The 23,409-nt window shown below is 39.7% G+C and overlaps 1 protein-coding gene across 5 annotated transcripts in view; it reads left to right on the top strand.

The window, feature by feature from the left end:
* ST6GALNAC3 (ST6 N-acetylgalactosaminide alpha-2,6-sialyltransferase 3) overlaps positions 1–23,409 on the top strand; it is a 191,291-nt gene that overhangs the window by 137,362 nt on the left and 30,520 nt on the right. The window contains exon 4 of one of the 5 annotated variants that reach the window (XM_072343536.1): positions 16,400–16,454. The exons of 2 other annotated variants lie outside the window; for them this stretch is intronic. In XM_072343536.1, the coding sequence (XP_072199637.1) occupies positions 16,400–16,448 (49 nt within the window). In that variant the 3' untranslated portion in view covers positions 16,449–16,454. Of the gene's footprint in view, positions 1–7,430; positions 7,487–13,587; positions 13,694–16,399; positions 16,455–23,409 lie in introns of those variants that run through there. 2 more of the 5 variants (XM_072343538.1, XM_072343539.1) reach the window with 2 other exon arrangements.

Here is a 23,409-nt window from a genome sequence, read left to right as displayed (position 1 = left end):
GAATCTAGTTAACTGACTGCATTCCTATACTTATCATTTAAGATCTAAAATATAGAGAACTTGCGTGAAATTGGCTTGAGTTTGAGACATAAAGTCCCTAATGGAGGTAGACTTGCAGTGTGGAGGGTAGGGGTGTAAGGTATTTGGTCTGGATATTTCTGTTGCCTTTCCCTTCAGGCAGCTTTTCTTTTTGGAAAAAAAAAAAAGTAATCATTCTGAAAGAGCCACCTAAGGACAGGTGAGCTAACTTGTGTCTGCCCTTTCTTTGTTGACTGAAGGGAGTATAAATGTCTGACCCACATACTTAACACTTTGCTAGCTAAAGATGGGGAGGTAAACTGTAGTTATATGTCTCCTGGCTGTGCATTATATCTACTGACAGGTGTATGGCTGAAAGTTAGTTTGCAACTTTGTAATATTCTCTCTGGTTGCCTTCCAGTTGTGCTTAAGAACTATTTATTTCTGGCAACAGAAAACTGATCTTAAAATGAATTCCATCCTAGAAAGCAGGAGGAAAAATGACATAGAAAAGTGAGGGAAACAAAAAGAATCCATTTATGTAAGTTTGGCAAGGTAGCTGGAGTCTTTTCCAAGTGTGTAGGAATTATATCTATCCAAGAGATGTGTTGTAGGAAACAGTGTTAAGAAATGTTAGCTGTTATACAGAAGTTCCAGAAACACGCTTGGTGTATTAGAGTTCACTTTGATAGGGAAATACCTTGATGTATCTCATTGCTGGAGGACAACTGTCCAAAGTTGCCTGAAATCAATCCATTGCAAAAACTGAGTTCAGAAAAGGCAGAAATTGCTTTGTTCCAGTTCTGCAGTGACTGTGCTTAGCTGGGACATTCAAGTTAACAGTATTGTGGGCTTAAATATGTGAATGCATATTTGGGGGTTTTAGTTGACTGCCTTTTCTTCTGAAATCCATTTCTTCTGTAATTCAGCAAGGAGAGTGAGTGCAGGTCTGTGCTTCTCCTGTAGCATACTCTCCTGGCCTTGTAATCTCACCCTGTGGGACCCACAGAATTGGGCCAGGCTTGTCTGAAGGCTGTAGTAGGAATCTGCCCTACACTTTAGATCACTGCTAGATCCCCTTGGGATTTGGGGCCATGTACAGAGTTGGAAATCATAGAGGAAGTTTGATTGGAAAAAAAGGCTTTTATCACAGAGGAGTCAGGTACCTTCAGCTAGTGCAAGGCTGTATTTGCAGTGCCTGCTCAGACCTGTGTCTCTCTGACCAACCTTTTGCAACATCTGCCGTCCAGTAGTGAATTAATTTTACCATCTGTCATGAGCCAATTCAGCACTAGATGTTACTATTCCACATGTTTCCTGCTGCTCATATGAGCCCTGGAGCTGCTAACAAGAGTGTGTCTACTGGGCAGGCTGGGCTATGGGAGTGTTGTGCAGTAAATCATGGTGAAGTTGCTTCCCATGGCTCCTCATCACAGCCTTCACAGCAGAGCCAGTACTGGCTCATAGCAGCCTAGTGGATGGCAGCTGCTCCAGTACTTTGGGCATGCTGAATGCCCATCACCTTCTTACACTTTTGGGAGCTCCTGTAGTGGTAGGATGGTTGGGTGGAGAGCATCCTGATCTAGAAGGCTGCCTTTCATTGCTCCATCTGTCCACAACTTCTTTGAAACTGATTGAAAAGGCACTTACTCCCTTTGTGTGAATAACTTCAAGGGCTCAGAGTCTAAGCTGTCAAAGTGAATAGTGTAGAAGACGTGACCTGGGGTCATGGCATGGATGCTTGACATTGAGAAGATCTCAGTGGCTTTTAGGATCATGCAGGTAGCTGCAGCAAGTCAGGAGAATGTCAAGCTGGTGGGAAGAATGCTGAGGATACCTGGCATGTGGCTACCAGGTGTTGGAAAGATCTGTTCCTGTCTCCTTTCCAGAGCAGTACTGAGCTATGTCCCTCTCAGTTTGTAGTTTGCCCATTCATCTGTGAGTGGAACAAACATTAATTGTAGCTCATCACTTCCATCTGGCACCAGTGTGGGGAGTGGAGACCCCTTCCTAATTTACAGAGAATTATATGCCTTCCAGCCATGCTGCTCTACTGAATAGTAGAACCCAAGGCTAGTTCTAAATGTAAAGATGCGGAATTGTCTCTCCACTAGTCTTCCCACAGACACATCCTTGGTTCCCTAGATCTAGATGCTACCTGCAGAAATTAAGACCAGCAGTGCTTTAGTGAAAGCAATAGTACACCATCTGCAAAGCTGGAGATGCTCTGCGTGATACCCACAAAACTGGGTATCTGACTGCTCTTTTACTTTCTCTTTAGTCGATAAAAATATGATTTCCCCCTCATTCAGAGGAAATTGGATTTCCACATAGCAGGGGAAAACAAATGCCGTTCAGCACTGCTATCTGTGAATTGGGGCACCAGATGTCTTTTGAGCAGGTCCAGCATATTGTCTCACCATTTCCAAGTCACTCTATTATGCTTCTATTTACTGTAGGCAATTATGCTTTGACCCAAAGACATAACCCTGGTGGAATTAAAAATCTTGTGCCCTCTTCGTATAAAAAAGCTTAGTCTGAGTTTATGGGGAAGAAGTGTGGAGAATGAATCTAATGGGAAATTAGACGGTAGTATTTGATGACTGTAAATGTATTTATTTATAACAGTTAATCTTGGTGGAAATGAAGAAATAAGACAAAATAATTAACTTTACTACTTATAAAAGAGTCTTTTATCCACTGTGAAATGCAGCCACCTCTGGGATGAAATGCAATGGTTGCTAAACAGCATATAGCTATTTAAGAACAAAAGGAAGGAACAAATGTGTGTTGGCACAGAGTGGAAAAAGCATCATGGAAAGAAAATGTTTTCATGAAAATGTTGCCCCTGTTTTTGCTGGAAATGTATTTTTAGCTGTCTCTTGTAATTATTCAAACTGGAATTTGGCTATAAAAGTGAAATATCTCTTGTCTTTCAAGATGAACTCTGATATTTTTAATAGCCCCAATGTAGAAAAAAAGCACTTATGTTACAGTAAGAAAGAACGCTTGCTTTCCCAAAGATAAAGGGCTTTGCATCAGTGTTAGTGATGGTTTTACTGGAGTTACTGCAAACACAGAATAGTGCCAGTGTGGGAGGAATCCGGGCCATCGCTCCAGCAGCACTGGGACAGAGGTAAGTGTGCTGCCTCCTGAATTAACAGCCCTTTTCATAAACCTGGGAATGAAGGAGTAATAACGAGGTTGGCTGGCTGTTGATGAATTCTCTAATCGTGTGCAGTGTGTCCTAAAGCTCCAGTTAAACCTTTATATATCTCCAGAGAGAGAGGGAATGATATTGTAAAGAGCGCTTTGCCAAATAAAATAGAAAGATCTGTGGGACTGTTGTGCTATTACAAATGTCAGCACAAAATTAGGAGTCAGTTTATATATATATGAGATGTTTTCTGAACTTGTTGATTGAAGTTTACAGTGTATAACAGGAGACCTGTTGAAAGATAAACTACTACACTGTCTGTGATGCATGCACTCAAAAATTCCTCCATTTAAATTAGATCACCAGATTTAAGTACAATGTATGCTATTTCTAGTATAAGTATCACCCCTATATCAATCCACATGCAAGCAGCTTTATTTAACTCACGCACTGACTGAAAGTTACAAGGAGAGTAAGTCTCCTTGAGTGAGTCTTGATAAATTGAAAAAAAGGCAGCAGAGTCATTTTAGTATCTTAGCATCGTTGATTAAATGTGTGAAGCTAACTAGGAAAATAATCTGCAAGGACAGATGTTGTGATAGCGGTCACGTTGTGTCATCGATTTATATTAAATGCTAGGGAAGTGAGAGAGAGAGACAACTTTGAAGATTTGCTTTTCATTATGGTATGAATTGATGTTCATCTACTAGAGTGAAATAGGTTTGCATAAGAGTTACCACCGTCAAAAACTGTTTGGAATTTCATTCTGTGCAGAGAAATTAAATTTTTGAGTGATTATGTGAAAAGATTTCTCTTCTGAAGCGAGATTATAAAACGGGAGCTGTCCCTTGTTCCTGGATCTTTAGATTAGGTGAAATTCCTACATACTGTTTGTTTTATTTCATCTAAAATGCTTTTCAGATAACTTGCTGAATTCCTATCATATGAAATTCTAGAAACTATGGTGATGGAATAGGATCCTTGACATTTTGACTGCATGCCTAGGCATTCCAAGTTATAGGGCATATGTGCGAGTTGGCCATCTGGATGTGTACCTTCAAGAAATGTTTATTTCAGTTTATACAAGCTTTCTAATTGAGTACACTGGGCAGAAACACAATTAATTACATAATACAATACTGTCTGATCTGATAACAACAGCAGAACACTTGAAATTCAGAATCTCTTGATATTTTTTTATTCATTTCCATAACAATCACCCACTCAGACCACTCAGTTTTGGAGGTTAAAAAGACAGTGGTAAAGGACGTGCTTAGCAGCAGCATGATTTCAACATCCTGGGTTCAATTAAAATGGAAGGCTATATTCTACAGTCACAAGATTGTCCTTCGAACCAGCAACTGCAGATGAACTTGTATGATCCCCATTGGAATAAATTTCCCAGATAAGCTTAACTAAATCTTGGAGAGCAGAGGCAATTGTGAGGGGTCTCATGACTGTTAAATTTCACAGCTTCTGTATTTTACAGCATGTGAATAGGGCTAAGTGGTTGCTATAGGAATTATAGGCCTATTATTATAACTACATTATAGAAATAGAGGATTTGGCCATATTGCTTTATCCTCCTAGGAAAAGCTGTTGGAACAATCAAACAGCAGAATTCACTGCAAGATCCTAATGGACATAGTAACTGTGGATCTGAGTGACCTGATCAGTGAAGAGCCGTCAGACTGTGAGGCACCACAGAAAATGCATATGTAAGCATGTGTGCATTTAAAGCTTTTAGACTGATATTGCAGTAGTTGCAGCTATCATCTGTTTTAAAAGAAGCAGTAAAACAACAAAATTACCAGAGTGATGACAGAATCAAGCAGTTGTGCATATATACAATCAGATGTTCTGATAAAAGCACAGAACATGTGTGTTCTTTTGTGCGGTGTCTGCTGAAATAAATTTTCTCTTCAGAAAGGGTTTCCATACACAGAGTAACAAGCCCTGTATTTTGTGCTGGCATGAAAGGTCAAACCATCGGACAGCGGTCTTGCATTTTCCAAGTGTGTTGGTTTCCTTGCTTTTTGAACTTCGGCTCATTTGATGCAGAGAAACAGACAAATATCTCCTGCATTTGCTTGATGGGTTACTGTGCTGCAGATGGTAGGCCATCCTAGCAAATGGCCTTGCCACGTATTTAATATTCAGTAGTTTTCCTTTTTTCACTGTGGGATGTGTGAGTTAAGGTTACTACTGCCTTTTCCCCTGGACTCAGCAGTGGCTACATGTGGGGCAGGCACAGGCCTACTCTGAAGAGAGTCTTCACCTGTGCCAAAGGTTCAGCTTCCCATGCTCCATGCCTGACTGTGCTAATACATTTGCATTTCCTCCTCCAAACTCACATCCCTTTCATCTTAACTGCAGTCTCCTGTAGGATTTGCTTTGTTGGCTTGCAGCCAGTGCTGTGTCCTGTGAGGCTGAGGAAGGTGCCGCAAAGACAGTACAGCACAGCTGAGCACTTCAATCTAAACAGTGCAAACTTTCTTTGAAAAATACGTGCTTTTAATAGGTCTGACAACACAGTGCCATCTTCACTCTATTGGATAGACTGAAAAATTTGGAACAGGGCTCAGCCATCAATACATTTCACCAGAGGTAGCTTATTTCTTTTTATCAGCTCGGCTCTACTTAATGGCTGTGTACCCAGATGACAATTTAAGCAATGCTAGTCCATTACTTTTGAATTATGATCCAGAGACCTGATGGAAGAGAAGCTGAAGTGTTAAACCTTAAGAGGAGCAATTGCATCCATGTCTGTGGTCAAAAATGCATTTTAGACTGTACTGACATCCAATGACAAGACTAACCACAAACAAACATGAAAGCAGACCACATTATTTTTCGTAGACTTTGCCAAACAAAACGTAAAGACCCATATAAGAGGCTTTTAAAAACAATCCTATTATTTTCTCGATATCTTCAGATGCTCACTCTGGGACTGTAGCGCTGAGATACTGAATTGGCAGTGTCACTTTGGCACTACTGGGGAAGCTTAGGGTAATTTTCCTTTCATACCTACCTTCTGTTGTTTTTCTTAATCTTTTTTTATTGTTTCTGATGATGATAGAGTCCTGTGGAAAGTGAAGACTAACTTCACAGACTCTGAAAGCAGAGCCTTTTCATGGTGTGCATCTCAGTGCCTTACAGTGCCCATGTTGTCATTCTGACAACATTTTGAGCTTCTGCTTACTTGGTGTCAGTTGGGACAGAGTTGATTTTCGTCACTCTGTCTGGTGTGATGAGATGTTTTGTCTTTAGGATGAAAAAGCAATGTGTTATCAACACCACTGTTTCAGTTGTAGTTTGGAAATATGGCACAAAGCCAGGGGCATTTCAGCTTTCCAGCTTCTTGTACTGTTCTGCTGGGAGGCTGGAGGGGCTAAAAGTCAGGAGAGGACAGAACCAGGACACTGCTGGGACAACCCACTGTAATGTCTGTGTTTTGTTATAGCAAGGTACGTGTCTCTCTGAGGTTAGCATCTTAAGTCTGTATATAGAAACCTAAAATAAACCCATTCTTTTTCCAGGTAGGTATGCAGTAGTTTCTGTATTGTTAAAAATACTTTTTCTTTGTAGTGCCATTCAAAAATAAGATGATAATTGGGGCAATAATTATACAATTGAATGCATTGATTACTACTGTCTGGTGCTGGGTACTGAGCAGAAATACGCTTTTAAACATCTAAGCAATTAATTTGGAGATAGCATTTATTGATTGTTTAAAAAGTTCCTACAAGTCGATCTAAAATGTGACATCCAAAGATGCATTGTTATAAATACAATAGAGAGCTTTGTGCTGGACGTGCAGTGAATGTAATACTTTTTGAGTGATGCCAATAGCGTTATTTATGTATCAAGTCACCTTTGACACGTTTCCCCTGGAGGATTGAAACCATTGCAGATAAAACCTGGAAAATGCAGCCTTTGATAAGGAGCCCCAATGGGGAACTCTCTGGAGCTTTCTCTCCTTCCCTGGAGGGCTCTGTCACCTCCAGCTATGCATCCGTGGTGCCCCTATCTCTATGCAGGTTGGCACCATTATGCCCAAGCCATCCCTCTCCTGAGTAATCTTTCTTTGTAGAGATGTTGGACACAGTTTAGAGAGGAGTGATTGCACCTGTGGTACAATGACTTGCTGCACAAGTAGCAGTTAGTCTTGAAGTGTTAATGGGCAGTGTTGGAGAGCTGGCATTTTAAGTGCATGCAGTGCACAAAACCTGAGGTTGTCTTCTCTCCTCCTAAGGTGAGGGCTTTGTTCTGTGGCCACAGTAGAAGTGGGATTCATGAGTTCTCCAGAAATGGTGGGTTAAGATTTCAACCTTTTCCTTCTCTCCTCCTAAAACCCTGCCTGAAGGGTTTCATTTGGATGCTTATTTCCTGTGTGTCTAATTGATATAGCTATGTTCCTATGCCAAAGAATTTATATTTGGGGGGATATCCATGTTTAGTCCAACATTACTTGTCAGAATCTATGTGCACAGCTGAGAGCAAAGTAACAGCATCAATCTCCACAGTGAAAATGAATATGGGGACATTAGAGCACATATGGTGAGGATTTTTTGACCTATGTTACTGTATGTAACTTTGGAGCTTAATTAATCAATTAGGATTAGTGAAGTTTGTAATCAAGTCCAAGAGTGATTGATGCATGCTGCATTAATTGCAACATTCTCATGAAGCATGTCATATACACAGTCATTTTACAGCTGGATTTCACATTGGGTTGCTCGTAAGCACTTAATGGCAGGAATATTTTAGATTTGCAATCAGGAAAATTGTATCGCACAATATGCTTTATATGTTGTACACCCTGCTTAGAAAATAACTCTACCAGCACTGATATTTCCTCTTGCTCCTCCCTCCTGGTTCGATAGTTGGCAAAGTAGCCTATTTTCAAAGGTTTTCTGTTGCTGTGGAACAAGAGGTATAATTAAATTGTATCCCAGTAGTGAAGGTTTCTAATGATGATGAGCTAAAACTAATTGTATTGATTTGTTTATTACTGGCTTAGGAAGCTCATCAAACAAATGGACTGAAACTATTTCCATATTCTTATCTATTTGGTAAATGAGAAACAAATAACACTTCCATATGTCTGTTTCATGGTGTCATGGCATTAATACTAATTCTGAGCACAGGAAGGGAGATAATCCCTGGTACAGTGTATTTACAGCTGAGAAATGTCACATTTCTTTCCAGATTTGTTTCTTGAGATGAGAAAAATGAAATTATTTTCTTCCTTTTTTGATATAAACATTATTACTAATGAAGGTTTTCTGACTGCCAGCACTGAAAAGTCGCAGGCTATGCCATGCCCGGAAAGCATAAAAGATTGGAGCAGAAAAGGAGACTGAAATTAAGCTCTTGCCTCCGTACATGTCTGTTCCTTGGCCTCTGTATTAAACAAAGCTGGATGAGTAATTCAAGCTAAAAACTTCTTTGAATTTTCTCTTCAATTTTAAAATTAATTTACTTTGGATTCTCACATTAACTCTGCAAACATTCAAGCAACCACGTCTGGTAGAAATGTTTACAGAAAGTAAATTTTGACATTTCAAGTATGAGATTTTTGTAGGATTGGGGTTTTCCTTTTGAATGTGCAAATTTGCATGCTAATGCTCATCCGGTGTTGGGCTGGGAGCAAGCCTCTGACCCACATGAAAAACCACCTACCGTTGTTACGGGAATACTTAAAAATTCAGTACAGCTTAAATTCCTATTAGTAAGTATCTGTGATCAGTTTTAGAGGAAAGGCTGTCCAAATTCATTGAAAGAGTTGCTGAACAAAAGCTATTAAAGCCCAAGTGGTCATTCATTGGCTTGAGTGTGTTTTAGATCCATCTTCTCATGGAAGCGGCTGAGAAAGGCCATCTCCATGGAAAAACACCAAGTTAATTGAATAAATTGTTAGTTTAGCTGAATTTTGAATTTCCTTGTGTTGAGGCTGGGAGAATGCAAATTCCCCCACACCGACATATTGACTCAGGTCTTGATTCACTCTTAGGGTAATCCAAGAGCAGTGGTTAGTGTAATCAATGTAAAGTCCAAGTCTGCTTCCAGTGGAAGCAAGAGAAAGCTTTTGTTCTCTGTCCTGGCTAGCTCTAGTGAGAAGTGCTATTTACCCATGTAGAGCTGTCTCACTCTTTTTCTGAAATATTGCTAGCTTCCTCTTGCGCTCAGCTGTGTGTTTTCAATTACAAACGTTCACCACATCTCACATCTCTTCTGTGCTGTAGTGTATGACACATTGTGGCAACTTTTGTTCAAGTAGCAGGTTTTGGTCCAAAGAGGATTCAATGAAGTTGGAGGCTGAATTACCCTTACATCCCCTGAGAAGTGGATCCTGTCAGCTTGGCAGAGCACTGCTCGAACTGTGCGCTGCGTATTATGTCCAGACTGTAGATAAGTTAATAACACTAGAGGCAGAGCTGAAGGTAGAGGGAATTATACACCATAGTTATTAAACTTTGACCTTTTGGATGCTCTAAAATCATAGAACATTTTAAAGTAGTTATTCTACATCCAGGATAGCATTACAGGAGGGAAAACCGCCTCTCCGTACAATGCGTAACACTTATGTCAGTACTTCTCTTCATATTCTAATTTTGGTCCTAGCAGCTAAGGACTGGTAAAGCGGCTTTCCCTCCAGTTTGGTCGTCTGTGGAGATCTGCTGCTAGAGCCAGCATGCAGCGTGCCTCAGTGTCAGGCACCACACTCTGTGTGCTCTGTGCTTATTCCCACTACACAGCTGCAATGCTTCAGACTTCACCACCACCACCCTTGCAGTCCTGGAGCTGCAGATGGACAGGGGAGCAGCTGTCCCACTTTGCAAATGAGATGATGGAGGCACCTGCTGTTTGTCAGGCACGCAGCCTTCCAGAATAAGTGGAAACAACAAAAGATTGAATTCCTAATTAGAGACGTGCATTAGAGGGTTGGCTTTCTTGCTCCTACTGTATTCATTGGAGAGAAAGCCTCTTCATAGCTGTTGAAGACCTTTTGAGAGTCATCAGAGAGAGGTGTTTAAAAATAGAGCCCTACTTAGTGGCCCTGAAGTTGCCTTCTGAAGTTCTCTCTTTAGTGGCCGCAGAAAGCCTGGGGAAAAGTGTCTCAATTAAGCTGTGTGAATATCTCCTCTCCTCATGCTGTGTCTTTTGCTCTAATTATAAGGCAGCCTTTCTTCCCTATTTTGTTGCATTGTTATGCACAGGAAAGAAACAGGTATCAAGGAACAAAAAATTCAAACTCCAGACCTCTGATCTGTGCCTAGCTGGTAGGAAAACATCTCAAAGGCAAGTGTTTTCCAGATACAAGATTTAGATTTGGCTCATTTTAAAGACCCACAACCCTTTGCAAAATTTAGATGTTTTACTGGTTTTGATCTTGAAAGGTACTATCATCCCTCATCTGCACAAGGCTAAGTGAGCAGAGTGATCTGTGTGTGTCAGAATTCACCACTACCCATCATGTGTTGACCTTCACAGAAGAAAGAAATGTGCTTTTATTTTTGTGGCATCAAATATAGAGAGCTTTATTTTCAAGCTGTCTGAAAACATTTGTGCACATACCATTATTTTTGCTTAGTATTTACAGAAGTTCTGAAACCCTATGCGTTCAGAATAGCAGGTGAATCAGATCTTAAGAGCTGTAATGAGCCAATCCGGAAGCAGCCATTTCCATATGTCATGTCATCTGACTGAAGTTTGAGTTCAAGGAAAAATGAGCTCTCAGCCACTTTGTATGCAGACATTTCTGCGTGTCCTCCAGTTGCTGAGCTTTGCTCTGGAAGTCGGCTTTGCGGCCACTCCACATACTAACAATACAAACTCAGAGAGTTCAGTTTTTTTCTTCCACTTTGTGATAATAAAAATATAAATGATGAAATTGGTCCTGCAGGTACTAAGCAAATACACTGAGTGCTGGTGCTCTAAATCATCAGGTGCAGCACTCAGCACCAGGAGGGGAGCAGTTGCAAGATCAGATTTTCTGTGTGCACTTAAAAAGATCTAGTGTTATTTCATTTCAGAAATATTAAAAGAGCATGAAGTAGAAAACTTAAAGCCTTTATATCACACATTTGGATTTTTGCTTTCACGGTTTCTCTGCCTTCGCGTTGCCTTCATGTTGCACAGATGTGAATGGCAGAGTACAAAGCACTTCTCAGAAGAGAGGATCTGAGGAGATTCGCTCTGCCCACTGCACCTCAGAACAGAAGAAAGCTGCTGGCACTGTCTCCTTGTAATAATGAGGAGCAGTAGGAAAGAAGTTTGTCACCTGGGTAGCAGGAACAACCCCTGTCTGTGGCTCAGCAGCAGATATTCCAGGCAGAATGAACCCTGTGTAGCAAACGTCCCTTGGGCTGAAATATGAGCTTCTTGTGGTGTTTATTGTGCAAATATTCTTAGGAAGAAAAGCCCGGGAGATAGATACGATTTGCTACGAGCAAGGCTTATGAGGACTCCCATTAGGTAAGGGGTGCTGTTACCTTCCATTACACTTGGTAGCAAAGCAAAGCAAACACCTGAATACTTTTGAAAATCCTATCTTTGGATGCTGGGATGTTCTTAAATATGCGAAGAGAGGGATGTGTGTAGGAGCAGTGCTGAGGGGTTTTGTTTATGAACCTATTGGCAAGTGCCTTTAGCTCTGCTTACTCAACCTCCCCTAAGGAGAAACTAGACAGTCTCAAGGATCAATATGTAACCAAGGGAAATTCTAACGTAGCTCCAAAGCCCAGAATTTTGTGCCTTAAATTTCACTAGGATTACTATGCTTATTGTGGATCAGTGGGGAAGACAGGAGAAAACAACAGCAACAAGAAGCCCTAAACACAAGAGTGATTTAGGAGTGCAGACTGTTGTGAAGATTAGATTGGTCCAGAAAGTACAACACTTCACAGAAACCTGTGAAATGCAAGAATAAGAAATAGTATCTTTCAGTTCTTAATATCATGAAAACGAATCTCCAATCTCTAACATCAGTGGGAACAATGCTGCACCCCATAGATAAAGGATTTATGTCTGTTTTGTACGCATATCCTCATGGATAACACACAAAACATATGGTGCAGCCTCAGCGACATCCAGGAGCAGCCTGGTTTGAAGGTGACACTATCCTCAGGCAAACCAGGGAGGTTTTGGTGGCTTTCAAAGCATCTTGTGCAAAGCTGAAATCCCACTTTCCAGGTGAATCAGCCACAGATAACTCTTTTCCCATGTACCTTTCACTGACTTTTTCCACAAAAGAGTGAACACTGATGCTTTCTTTACCTTTGTGTCATAGAGGAGAAATCTTGGCCTCAGGACACAGCTGCCTGGTTCTTTTCCTCTATTTTTGTTCCTACCCAGACAATTACCTGTCTTTGCTGTTGTAGGTTGAATAATTCAGGTGGAATGAACTGTGAGCTGAAACAAGTAGACAGTGTTCCACTACTTGTCCACTTAAGTTATTCCCAGATTGTCTTGCAATAGGACCTTTGCTCTGAATCTTAGACGATTACTGTGTTTCAGGTGGAGTTATGATTATAGAAAGCAGCTGTGTTCAGTTTCGAACACTCAGGCATGCAACACATTAGCATTTTTTCCTTCCTAAATAACTGAAGATGTATTCTTTAATTTGAAGTGCTATTTTGGCTTAACACTAATGAGTCCTGTCATTACACTAGGTTCTCTCCAGCTTTTATATTTTCATGGTTTTTCTCAGAGCAGTTGTTATTATTAGCTCTTCCCATTAGTTCCACCTGCACTTCCAGTACCAAGTTCATGTTCAGCCAAGTTATGTACTTGAGTGTCATAGAGTCAATATCTTATTTTCTAAAAATCTCAATTTCCCCCCAACTGCCATCAATAACATCTTTAAAATTCATTTGAAATGTAAATTACTCAAAGTATAATTCATCCTGCTGCGTTCCAGAACACTTCCTTCTTATTTAATTGCCATAGACACTTTAGTTACTAATTAAACTTTATTGTTTACGATGTTGCATTTTATTAACAGTCATGATAAAAAATTGCATGTTCTAGAAGATTTTTTGCATATTAATGCCAGTAGTTAAACTCAGAAGCAGTAGGAAAGGGTTAATCTCAAAGCTTCATAATAGCAGTTTTATAATCGTGTAGGGAAACTGCCTCCTAAGAAGTTGACCTTGAAGAAAAGAATGTGTGTTTGGAGTGTTGTCCTTTCCTTCATGTGTGGTGGAATGAATTAAAGGCTCTTTAGCTGTAACCAAGAGACTAGAAATGTCATCGCAGTCATTTGCAGAAGAAATGTTTCAGATTGCAAGTTTTTATGTATTTGAATGACAAAGTGAATGATGAGGAAAGTGTGGGACATAGTTTGAATTAAGAACTTTTTAAGCTTGGAGGTTATTAACCACATTCTCCATGAATATAATTTACAGATATTAAGGCCAACACTACTCTGAAGCTTTAGCAATAATCACGGAACAGAGCAGGAATTATTTGATGGAAGACCATCGAGAAGTCACGGAATGGATAATACATAAAACGGCTCAGTGACAAGAAAGTTGCTTTCATTTCTAAATTGATAAATTTGGCATCTCCCAGTCCCGTGGATTCAGGGAAAGGTTCATTTAAGTCCAGAAGCTCTGAAACCACCAATTATGGGAATTCCCCATCACCACTTTTTCACTGCCCTGCAACAGACCAATATAGCACATTACCCTTAGTTCTACTTCTGGTAGTACTGAAATAGTGACTGCTCTATGTTGTTACTTCCAGAGAAAATGGTGCAATGCAGCAGTCCTGGTATTTGACAGTACAAAAAGCCACATTGATCAAAGTTACTTTTTACAACAGAGCATGTTTATACCAGGATTTTGTCCTCATGAAGCTATTGTTGCTTCTCTATGAAACAAAGACCCTATTCCTACTCACACTGCTGCTTAGAAATCCTCAGGGATGAGAGCAAGGAGAATCTCTGACTGTAATCTCTGCTGCTTCCCACCCTGGCAGGAGGAGCATGGGCAGATTTTTCCCTGAGAGACCCTCTCTCTGCATCAGATTGCTACACATTCTCTAATTTTCAGATTTCTGCTGGTCTGCCCTTGAGTAAACAGGCTTACTGATCTCAGAGACAATTTCTTAATGGAATCAGATTTTTTCTTGCAAATACGACAGGTAGAATCTGTCTCTTGCCTGCCTGAGCCAAGTAGAGCTACTGAATACAGCCAAGTGAGCTAACTAATTTTGTGCTCTCATCCATAGGCTGTTGCTCCAGACCTCAAAAACTCAGTAGCGGAACATTGAGCACCAGTGGAAAGATGCTAAACAATGGGCACTGTCTTAGCAAGAACTTTCTCCAGATACAGAATAATTCTTTTAGATTGGAGCTGTACTGAACAGAATGCCAGGCACTGTGCCAGCATGCAGTGTGCAGGGTACAGGATTTGTCCTGTGGCTAAACAATAGCTCTCCTTCACCTCCACATCTCTTGTGGTGTAGCTCTTTCAGCACAGAGGGAAATTTTGCTCTCCTAATGGCTTGCAAGTCTATGTTGGCTGTGTGATTAAGAATTATTTCTTTTGTGCCTTAGCAGAGAAAGAATTCAAATAGATGTGATAATGGTATTGCATTCAGCACGAAAAGATTGTTGAATGTAAACGTGGAACAGAATGTACTTCTGTTTCACAGAAAATTGCATTTAGAACTTCCTGCTACTTTGCTGCTTTTGTAATAATGCTTCAACCTCAGACCCTAGATCTCAACACAAATATGTTGGCATTTCACACAAAGGAGTCAGAGAACATCTATTATCTCCCAAAAGCTGAGAAATTCAGGAAGGTATGTGAAGATGTGATGGGATTCTTCCTCACGTGACTCCCCAGAAAGTCACAAAAAAGGGAATGTTTTGGAAGAACTGTATTTTAAAGAACATTTTATGCAACAGCATTATGTTACGCTTTTTCTCAAACATACTGACAGGGCCACAGATCTCCTGCAAGAGGAAAAGTTGAAGAGTTAGTAGCAAATAAATGCTGAATTAGGAGTTTTGACTTCTCGATTGCCCCAAGGAATTACCAGGTGTCACCAGAAATTAAAAATTTCTCTTAAATAGTTTTATTTCATAAAACACAGGGAAAACATAACAAAGGCTTATGTACGTAGGTACCAAAAGTTAAATGTTCACTCCAGGGCTCGATACTGAGCAGATTTCCTAGGGTATGCTTGGCATTTCTATTCCCATAACTGCATGTTTTTCTTGTGAAAAATCTTCTTTAAAAATGGCTTTAGTTTAAATGAATTCTGTGGTACAGCACTCTCAGCAGTAGCTGCTGGGTATTCATTACTTTAGAAGGTCAGGCCATTTGGACAGGTTTCTTGCACTATTGCAGTGCAGGGAGGAGACATGGAACTTGTGCTTCGTTCCTTAGCTAAAGTTGGATATCTCCTTTTGGCATTACACTCCTTTGGTGTATTCTTCATTCACAAAAGCAAAAGATAATGTTGTCTTTTACTGATGATGAATCAGACGTACCCATTTTTTGAATATACCATGACTCGTTCAGGTTATGTTTGCTGTATGCACAAAATAGTGCATTACTGCTGGGTTACTGGAAAAATAATAAATGAAAATTCAAAAGTTATTTTCAAATGGAAACTTAAAGATATCAAATGTCTGATGACACACCTCATGTCTTCCACATTACTGTTGGTATCTGGCAAAATGAAGGTGTGGGGCAGTTCATCCTGTCCATGCTGGGATGTCACTCTGAAGTAAAGTTACAGTCTTCACTTTATGGTTTTCAGCTGATTTGTAATGACCATTTAGGGGGAAAAAATAAATTTTAATTTAATGGTTTAGGGATATTTTTTATGGTGGATAGAGGCTTATTTTAAGGACACTGGGGCCATACATATTGTATGTATTTTTCTAAAGCTGTTTTGGGTGTAGAAAGATTCAACAAACAGCGAGTTGAAACAGAGTTTAAGCTTAGATACCAGCATGTGGGTGTCCTTATCCATGCACATAGCAAATGTGATCTTTTGTCCTTGGAGATGCATTCTCAACCAGCTTGAGCTAAGGCAGTTTCCCAATCTGCCAATTCCTTTCCTGTGCACAGAGTAGTTCCAGCTTCCCATGGCAGCAACTCTGCTTGTTGGTAGTCACACTTCCAGCCTATTCTAATAACTTCCAGACAAAGATCCTGTGGGATATACACTGACCTGACAGCAGCTTTTCTCTTTCTTTAGGGAACAAAGTGCTTCATCTTTTTTCTGCCTCAAGCTACCAGTATCTTGATGCCTCCCAAAGGCGGTTCGGATGGGGTTAGCAGCTGAGCCGTTAGACTGACAGCAGAAAGACTTTTGTTTAGACAGCATGAGAAGTGTGCAGTGATACACTGTAACCCCCTGAATGCAAATACGTGTGACATTTTCATTTTTGCAGTTTTGGAAGGAAGTAGCAAGGCAGGTCATTGTAATGAATTGGTAAACATCACGCTGCATTATATATGAAATTCATCTGCTAGAGCTCAGAATGGGGGTGTTAATGCAATGCTCCCCACTATGGTGTTTGCTTCTGTTACACTGGTATGGTGCTGTGTTCCAAAATATTCATATCTTAAGCATACTGTAGCACTGTGATATAATCCTAAATCTGTGGAGACAAAAAAGACCAGGAAGAAAGTTAATTTCACTTTTGGCTTTCAATTCTTATGCACTGTAACAGAATGTGAATAACCTCATTACTATACAATTTTTGTGTGTCACATAATGACCTCTATACTGAAGACCAAAGTTTGCATAATTGAGGAGAGACTCACCTACAACAGTGCTGGAATTCATTTGCATGAGGCTGAAATAATGCTAAGAAAATAGCATTTGATGTCACCTATTTAAAGTGAAGCACTGGGTGTTTTCTTACTTTTGGATGCCTTAAAGCTATAGGCTCACAATGGGGAACAAAACTGTGCTACAGAATCCAGCAGATAGCAAAACCATCCTGCAACATGTCAGTAGTTTACATAACAAATTGAGAAGGGCTATTCTTCTGTAGTTTTGCAGTTTCTTGCAGATATCAGTGTGGTACATGTGACTTAATGGATTAATTTTTATGGATGAAGTATTCATATATTTATCTTGACTTTTAACTATTCATCCTTCATGCTAGGCTCTCTGTGGTAATTAAAATATACCATAAATCATACCCACTGTAATTACCAAAATACACTGTAATTATCTGTTGATCTTTTGTGCCAACTAAATAACTACTGGGATGTTTCAGAGCTGGGTTATTTTTGTGTTCCTTGAGGCAAACCTACTGCAAGATGTTGGTAACTTGCTTAATACTGCAGCATAGCACTTCAGCTCTGGAACATTTCATATCTTGTCCCTCTTCTACCTTTAATGATATGACAATTCCACTGATTATCATTTTGTTAAAAATCCTGTTTACAAATGGCACCTGAATCCTAAATGCTATCCCAGCTGGCAACAGTGTACTGTGGTATGTGTTATCGAGCCTCACTCAGCAGGCAGCTATTCCTTTCATCTTGTGCTTTGTCTTTACTGTGATTACAAAGAGAAATTTTACATGGATTGGAGGAATCCAAACCTGAGGAGGAAAAAGGAACAACTCTTATCTGAAACCCGCAGGTAGTTAAACCTACTTCAGCGTAGGTGCTCAGAATGGGAGAGAGCCGGGAGCCCAATGGTAATAAACACAAGTATCCAAAAACAATCTGAAAAATGACAAAATAGTTCTGCTTACATTCACTGAAGTTATAAGTATCCACGTGTGAGTGTGCATAATGTAGTTTTCATGAGCCTTGAGACATATTTACCTTCCATGGCTTACTGCAACATTTCCCAGGCTTTTGCCTTTCAACAGGCATTATTTCTAGCTAAAACACAGGCACTATACCAGATCTTTGAATATTTCCAATGCCACAGTTGTATGATATGCAATTTATTGTAATCTTATATCAGAAATAGGGGTAGCCCAAGTAAAACTATATAGGTGTCAGGGTTCATTTTTGTAATCTTTGTGGAAAAATTTTACATCAGTTTCCTGCAAACTTGAATTTTCACTGGTAGTAACAACTGCAGCCACAGTCGCATGTAATGTAGCAGTGGTAGATTCTTGTCTTCAGAGATTTATGCAAGTCGTTATTTAAAAATAGAGATCTAGAAGTCACAGCTGGCTAATTAATCTGTACAAAGGAAAGTTAAGTGTCTGGCCTTTCAGGCATCTCAGTGATGGCTGAGTAAGTTTGCAATCCAATCAAATTGTCACTTCATTTCTTTCTCTTTCTTCCCCTCACTTTTTTTTCCTGTATAAGAAATAGGAGCTGAAACAATCAGCTAATTTCAGATGCAGATTTCAGATAATTGCATGGATCTATTTCAGAACCAGAAAAGAATCAGAAATAACCAGTGAACCTCTCTCCACTGGAGACTGAACACAATTTGTTATGCATATGCCTGTCAGGAATGTAACTAGTCAGGTATGTGCTGAAATGCCTCGCTTCAAGATTGTATACAATACAAATTTACCACTGTAAAATTCATCTTTATTACCTAATATTACCATGTTGTGCTTTAGGTCTTTTCATCCCAGCTGTGACCTGTATTGTCATATTGCAATTAATTTTAACAACCCTCTGGCCAAGTCTGAAAGCTGCCTAATTGTTAAAACAGGGCAAAAAAAAAGAGAGATTCTATTTATACCAATATTACAGTAATTCATGTTACTGAGATAATGGAAAAGGCAAAACCATGTAACCATAATAATTTGATTGGAAAAGGGAGAATGTCCTATATTTTCAGTGTTTTTCAGTGAGTGTTCATAATGTCTGATACAGTGGGTAGCAATAGTCCCTAATTCCCCGTAAAGCAGAAGAAGTAATCAAAGGGGACATGCCCAACTAGCAGAAACTTATTGTTGGTTAATAAGCCAATTAATTATTTTTACAGTCATAATAACATACATGGGAATACTCAAGTCTCCATTTGAGTGCAGCCTGAATACCACCTCTTTCCTGCCTTGCCAAACTGGTGTTGTGCAGTTCACAGAAGGGTCTGGATGTCATGACAGCCCTTGCAGCTCTTCACTCCAAGTTCTCTGTCACCCAATATTTGTTTAGTTACCAGTAATTTGAGTGAAGAATTAAGTGTGTTATTTTCTTGAGAATGTGTGTGTCTATAAATTGAGGTCATCGGACTCTATGTAGGCAGGAGTTGCAGTCTACAGCATGTATAAGGCTTGAACATTTATGCTAAGGTATGAACTGTAACACCTGCAGGGAGGTTTAGATCTCACTGCAATCTCATAAAGAAAATAGCCATGAAAAGGAGGTTCATTTCAGATCAAGATACACTTCAGTGAAAAGAAGTGCCAAAACGGTAACCTTGCTGAGTCCCTCGCAGTGCAGCAGAGCTCACTATCCAGGTGATACAGAGCTGAACCTGAGCGTAGGTTTTATGCTTTAGACAAAGAAAGTCCCCCCTTTCCTGTAGCCTCTCTTTGCTCACAACAAAACTGCCATAACCCCTGCAACAGCTTTACCTGTTTAACGTATCTCAGTACATTCACTTTCCAGGTGAAGGCAAAAGTATTTTCCAGCTTCTGTTACATTTGCACAACTGCACAGCAATGCAATATCTTATATCAGCAGGCAAGAATCAACAGAAAACTTACCCCAGTCATCTTCCATGATGAAGGGAAGGAAGATGGTGATGCTTATCTCCAGCAAATTCAAACAGCAGACCATCAATAATTGCTAGATTTTATTTTATTTTTTTTAATCTGAGCAGCATGTCTTGCTTATCTCACACACTGCCAGTCTCTCTACCATAAGACAGAGGTGCTGTTATCTTTGTCAATTCAAACAGTATGAATGGCTTGTTCTGACACAAATGAGTGAAGACTGCTCTTATACCCATATTGCATCATGGGGTATCGTTAAGTACAAAACATAAATAACTGCAAAATTGCAATTATTCCCATGTTCCTTTTCCTTAATTTTTGCAGTCTTGATATTTTTGAAGTGAAGAGCACTTTCATCATGTCTGAAATTAAAATTCTTAAGGTCTTTCTTCAGTTCTGTCAGTAAGAGTTGTCATTTGATCCAGAGCAGGTTTTTCAACTTACTATTCCTTAGTGTCAGATGAAAAGAAGAAAATACTTCTGTAAAGGTATTTATGGCTCTATAATGTAGGAGTGAGAATAATGCTTGCTCTTGCAAAGTCTTCTCAGGGGTATTGATAGACATTGTGCTAATTAGAATGTGACCATAACTACCTGTAGGAAGGAAAGAACTGATGGTAATTCTAAGAGATGTGAATAATTTCCTGGTCTATCTGCTTATGTCCTGTTTTGAAGCTGACAGAAGGAGACTCCTTAACTCATGTAAGAGTTGGATTGGATCATTCTTGCAATTCAAGAGAAATTGAAATCAGTGTTTGGGAGGATTTAATTCCCTCAGCTATCACGTACCTTAATAACATTTTTGCAGTGTTCTTTTTGTCTGCTGTCCCATGAGAAATTGTGTGTAGATGTTGGCTAACACTGATATCTACATTTATTTAATGAATAATATCTCTAATAGCGCTTTTTCTAAAACCATGGAGCAAACTGGAATGCTTGTAACGTTGATGTGTAGCTGACTGCCCTACATGGGCTGAAACATTGTGGTTGTTTAATAACAAGCCACATTTCTGACTTTTTATGAAACTCAGCCTTTATCTGTTATGACTGATTCTGTCAGTACAGCCCGGCCTCAGAGGGAGAAAGGCTTAGCTCAGTAATTATGACTAAGAAGATAAATCTACAATCCATACATTTCTCCCATTCTTCTTGATATCACTCTTTGCTCTGTATCATTACTGACAAGTTTTACAGAGCCCAACATAAACCACTCTGAGCCCCAGAGAGGAGGAAATACCTGAAAATAGTAGCCAGAAATTCTTTTGCTAGAAGTAAATGTGTACCTAAATATTACTCAGCTTCATAAAATAAATCATGCCATGGCTTAGTCTGCTAGTTTTAAATCATCTTGTGAAGCTGACTAAAACATTTAAATCCGTGTTGACGGAGAGATCTGCTGGGCCTCCCAGAAATTTTCCTGCCCAGAGATAAAGAGAGGTCAGAATGACCTCTAGTTATGTTTGCTTTTTATTTGTAAAAATGCAGGGATGACAGATACAAAACTCTCAGGAGTTCACTCCTCCATTAAGCATGACGTAACTGACAGGAAAACAACAACAATTCATGCAGCTGGTAATTAATCTCTACCATTACGGCCCACATTTGCCAACTGTCTCCATATTTGACAGAGATAGTGACTTGCTGAATGTTTAATTTCCTCAGTGACAGCTAAGGTATGAAATCAGATTTGAAGATGAACATCTTCTGTGGCTTCTGCTTACAAAAAGAGTAGCCAATTAAGTATGCTTGCTTAGTCCTTGCAAATATTTGCTGTGGAATTGACATAGGAGACAGAACTTTTTCTAGTTAGGAACTCCATCTCTTAGGCTTCTCACCCTCTACAGGGTGTGTTCAGAAGGCTTCCTTGTTTCATGCACAGGAACTGTGCGAGTGTGTTAGTTTAATTCTTCTTCTTTTTCTTTCATTGCCTCTGTGTGTTAAGCACTAAATCACACGAGACACTGAATGTTTCCCATGAGGAGATGCAGGTCATGTCCCAGGAGAAGATTTGAGGGAAAGGGTTTTTCTTTTCATGGTTTTCACAAACAGGCAAACTTGCCTGTCTGACCCACACTACATACTGCAGATCTGCAGGAGAAAGCTTGTTCCCTCTGCACTGCCTGAAATCTTGAGATTCTGCCCATGTTCTCTTTCCCTTGGACAAGTCAAACCATCTGCAAACAAACAACAGCTGCAGCCTAGAACTGAGAATTTTACCATAAAGAAGAAAGTAACGTAGTGCTCTGCTCCCCTACATTAGATCTTTAAAATCAATATAGTTGAGATGTTCCCCATTTAGTACCATTGAAAGTGTGGTTTCTTGACACAGTTTCATATAAAATGATCAGGAACGGGGATTCAGGCAGCTGTATTTATAACAGTGCCATGCTTGTCATGATCTTTATTAAGTTGGAATTGGTAAAGGAAATGGATCTATTTATTTATTTTTTAAGCTTTAATGTGCTTTTGTTTTGAACTTGTCATTTTGATTTGCCTGTGAGCTTTGTTTTGATTTTCCTTGAAGATTTCTGGTAACAATAATTGCTTGCAACAGGAAGATTCATGAGAACTGACTCCCATTTTAGACTTCAATTCCTATAAAATGAAAGGGAATTGTAATGTGGCTGTAGCTGAGAAAACTGATGCTTCTGTAGAACGCACTTCTGCTCCAACTGTAAATATATTTTCATGATTAATAAAAAGAAAGTAGAAGCCATTGTACTCCGTTAAGGTTTTATTGATGGCTGTTTCCCAGAATACAGAAAAGATGCTATCAATACCCTTGACGCTCAGCTTAATCAAGATGTGACCATCCAATGCACCCAGACAGCATGCCTGCTTCATAAATAGAATAGGGAAGAGGTAGTTACTCTTATTTTTGGTTGGTTTTCTTTTTTTTTCTTTTTTTTTTTTCTTTTTTCTTTTTTTTTTTTTTTTTTGGCTGTTTCATTAAAATGCAATCAAAGCCATTAAATAATATTTAATGCCACAAAATGCTGCTGGACACAAATAGGAAATCAATCAGCCTGTTCTCTAGTTCAGTGGCCTTCGGACTACAGCCAACAGAGTGAACTGCAGAGGTACCTCGAGGGAACAGCCTGCACCTTGCACAGCAGACAAAATCAGATCAATAGTAGTATGTTCGTTTTAGATTTTTAAATTGCTCTTGCTTGCAGTGTGCCAATGGGCGCATTCAATATCAGATAGCTGGGCTTGGAACAAGTTTTCCAATGCACTCTTAATGTTTGCAGCTTGCTAAGTATTTTTATTTCATAGGTGCTGCAGATCAAAAGTCGAATGAGAAGAGTGGAAGTTCCCCTGGGCAAACTGGAAAGCCTGTGCTTACTGTCAGAAATACAGCATGATCTTCGCCCAGTGGTGGAATTAGTTAGGCATGCTCCTTGATGTGCTTTATAGTTTGAGCAGTAGGTAATCCTCATTGCTTCAGTGCGCCCAGCCTCATTTGTGTGCGAAGATGCACTGGAAAATGGAGCCCTAAGACACATTGTAGCAACTGAGACAGGTTAGGACTTAAACCACACTCTGGATTCTG

The sequence above is a fragment of the Excalfactoria chinensis genome, chromosome 8 (genome assembly GCF_039878825.1).
Source record: "Excalfactoria chinensis isolate bCotChi1 chromosome 8, bCotChi1.hap2, whole genome shotgun sequence".
Lineage (NCBI taxonomy): Eukaryota > Metazoa > Chordata > Aves > Galliformes > Phasianidae > Excalfactoria > Excalfactoria chinensis.
The sequence above is the reverse complement of the archived record's forward strand: the minus strand, read 5'-3'. Positions and strand labels throughout refer to the sequence as shown.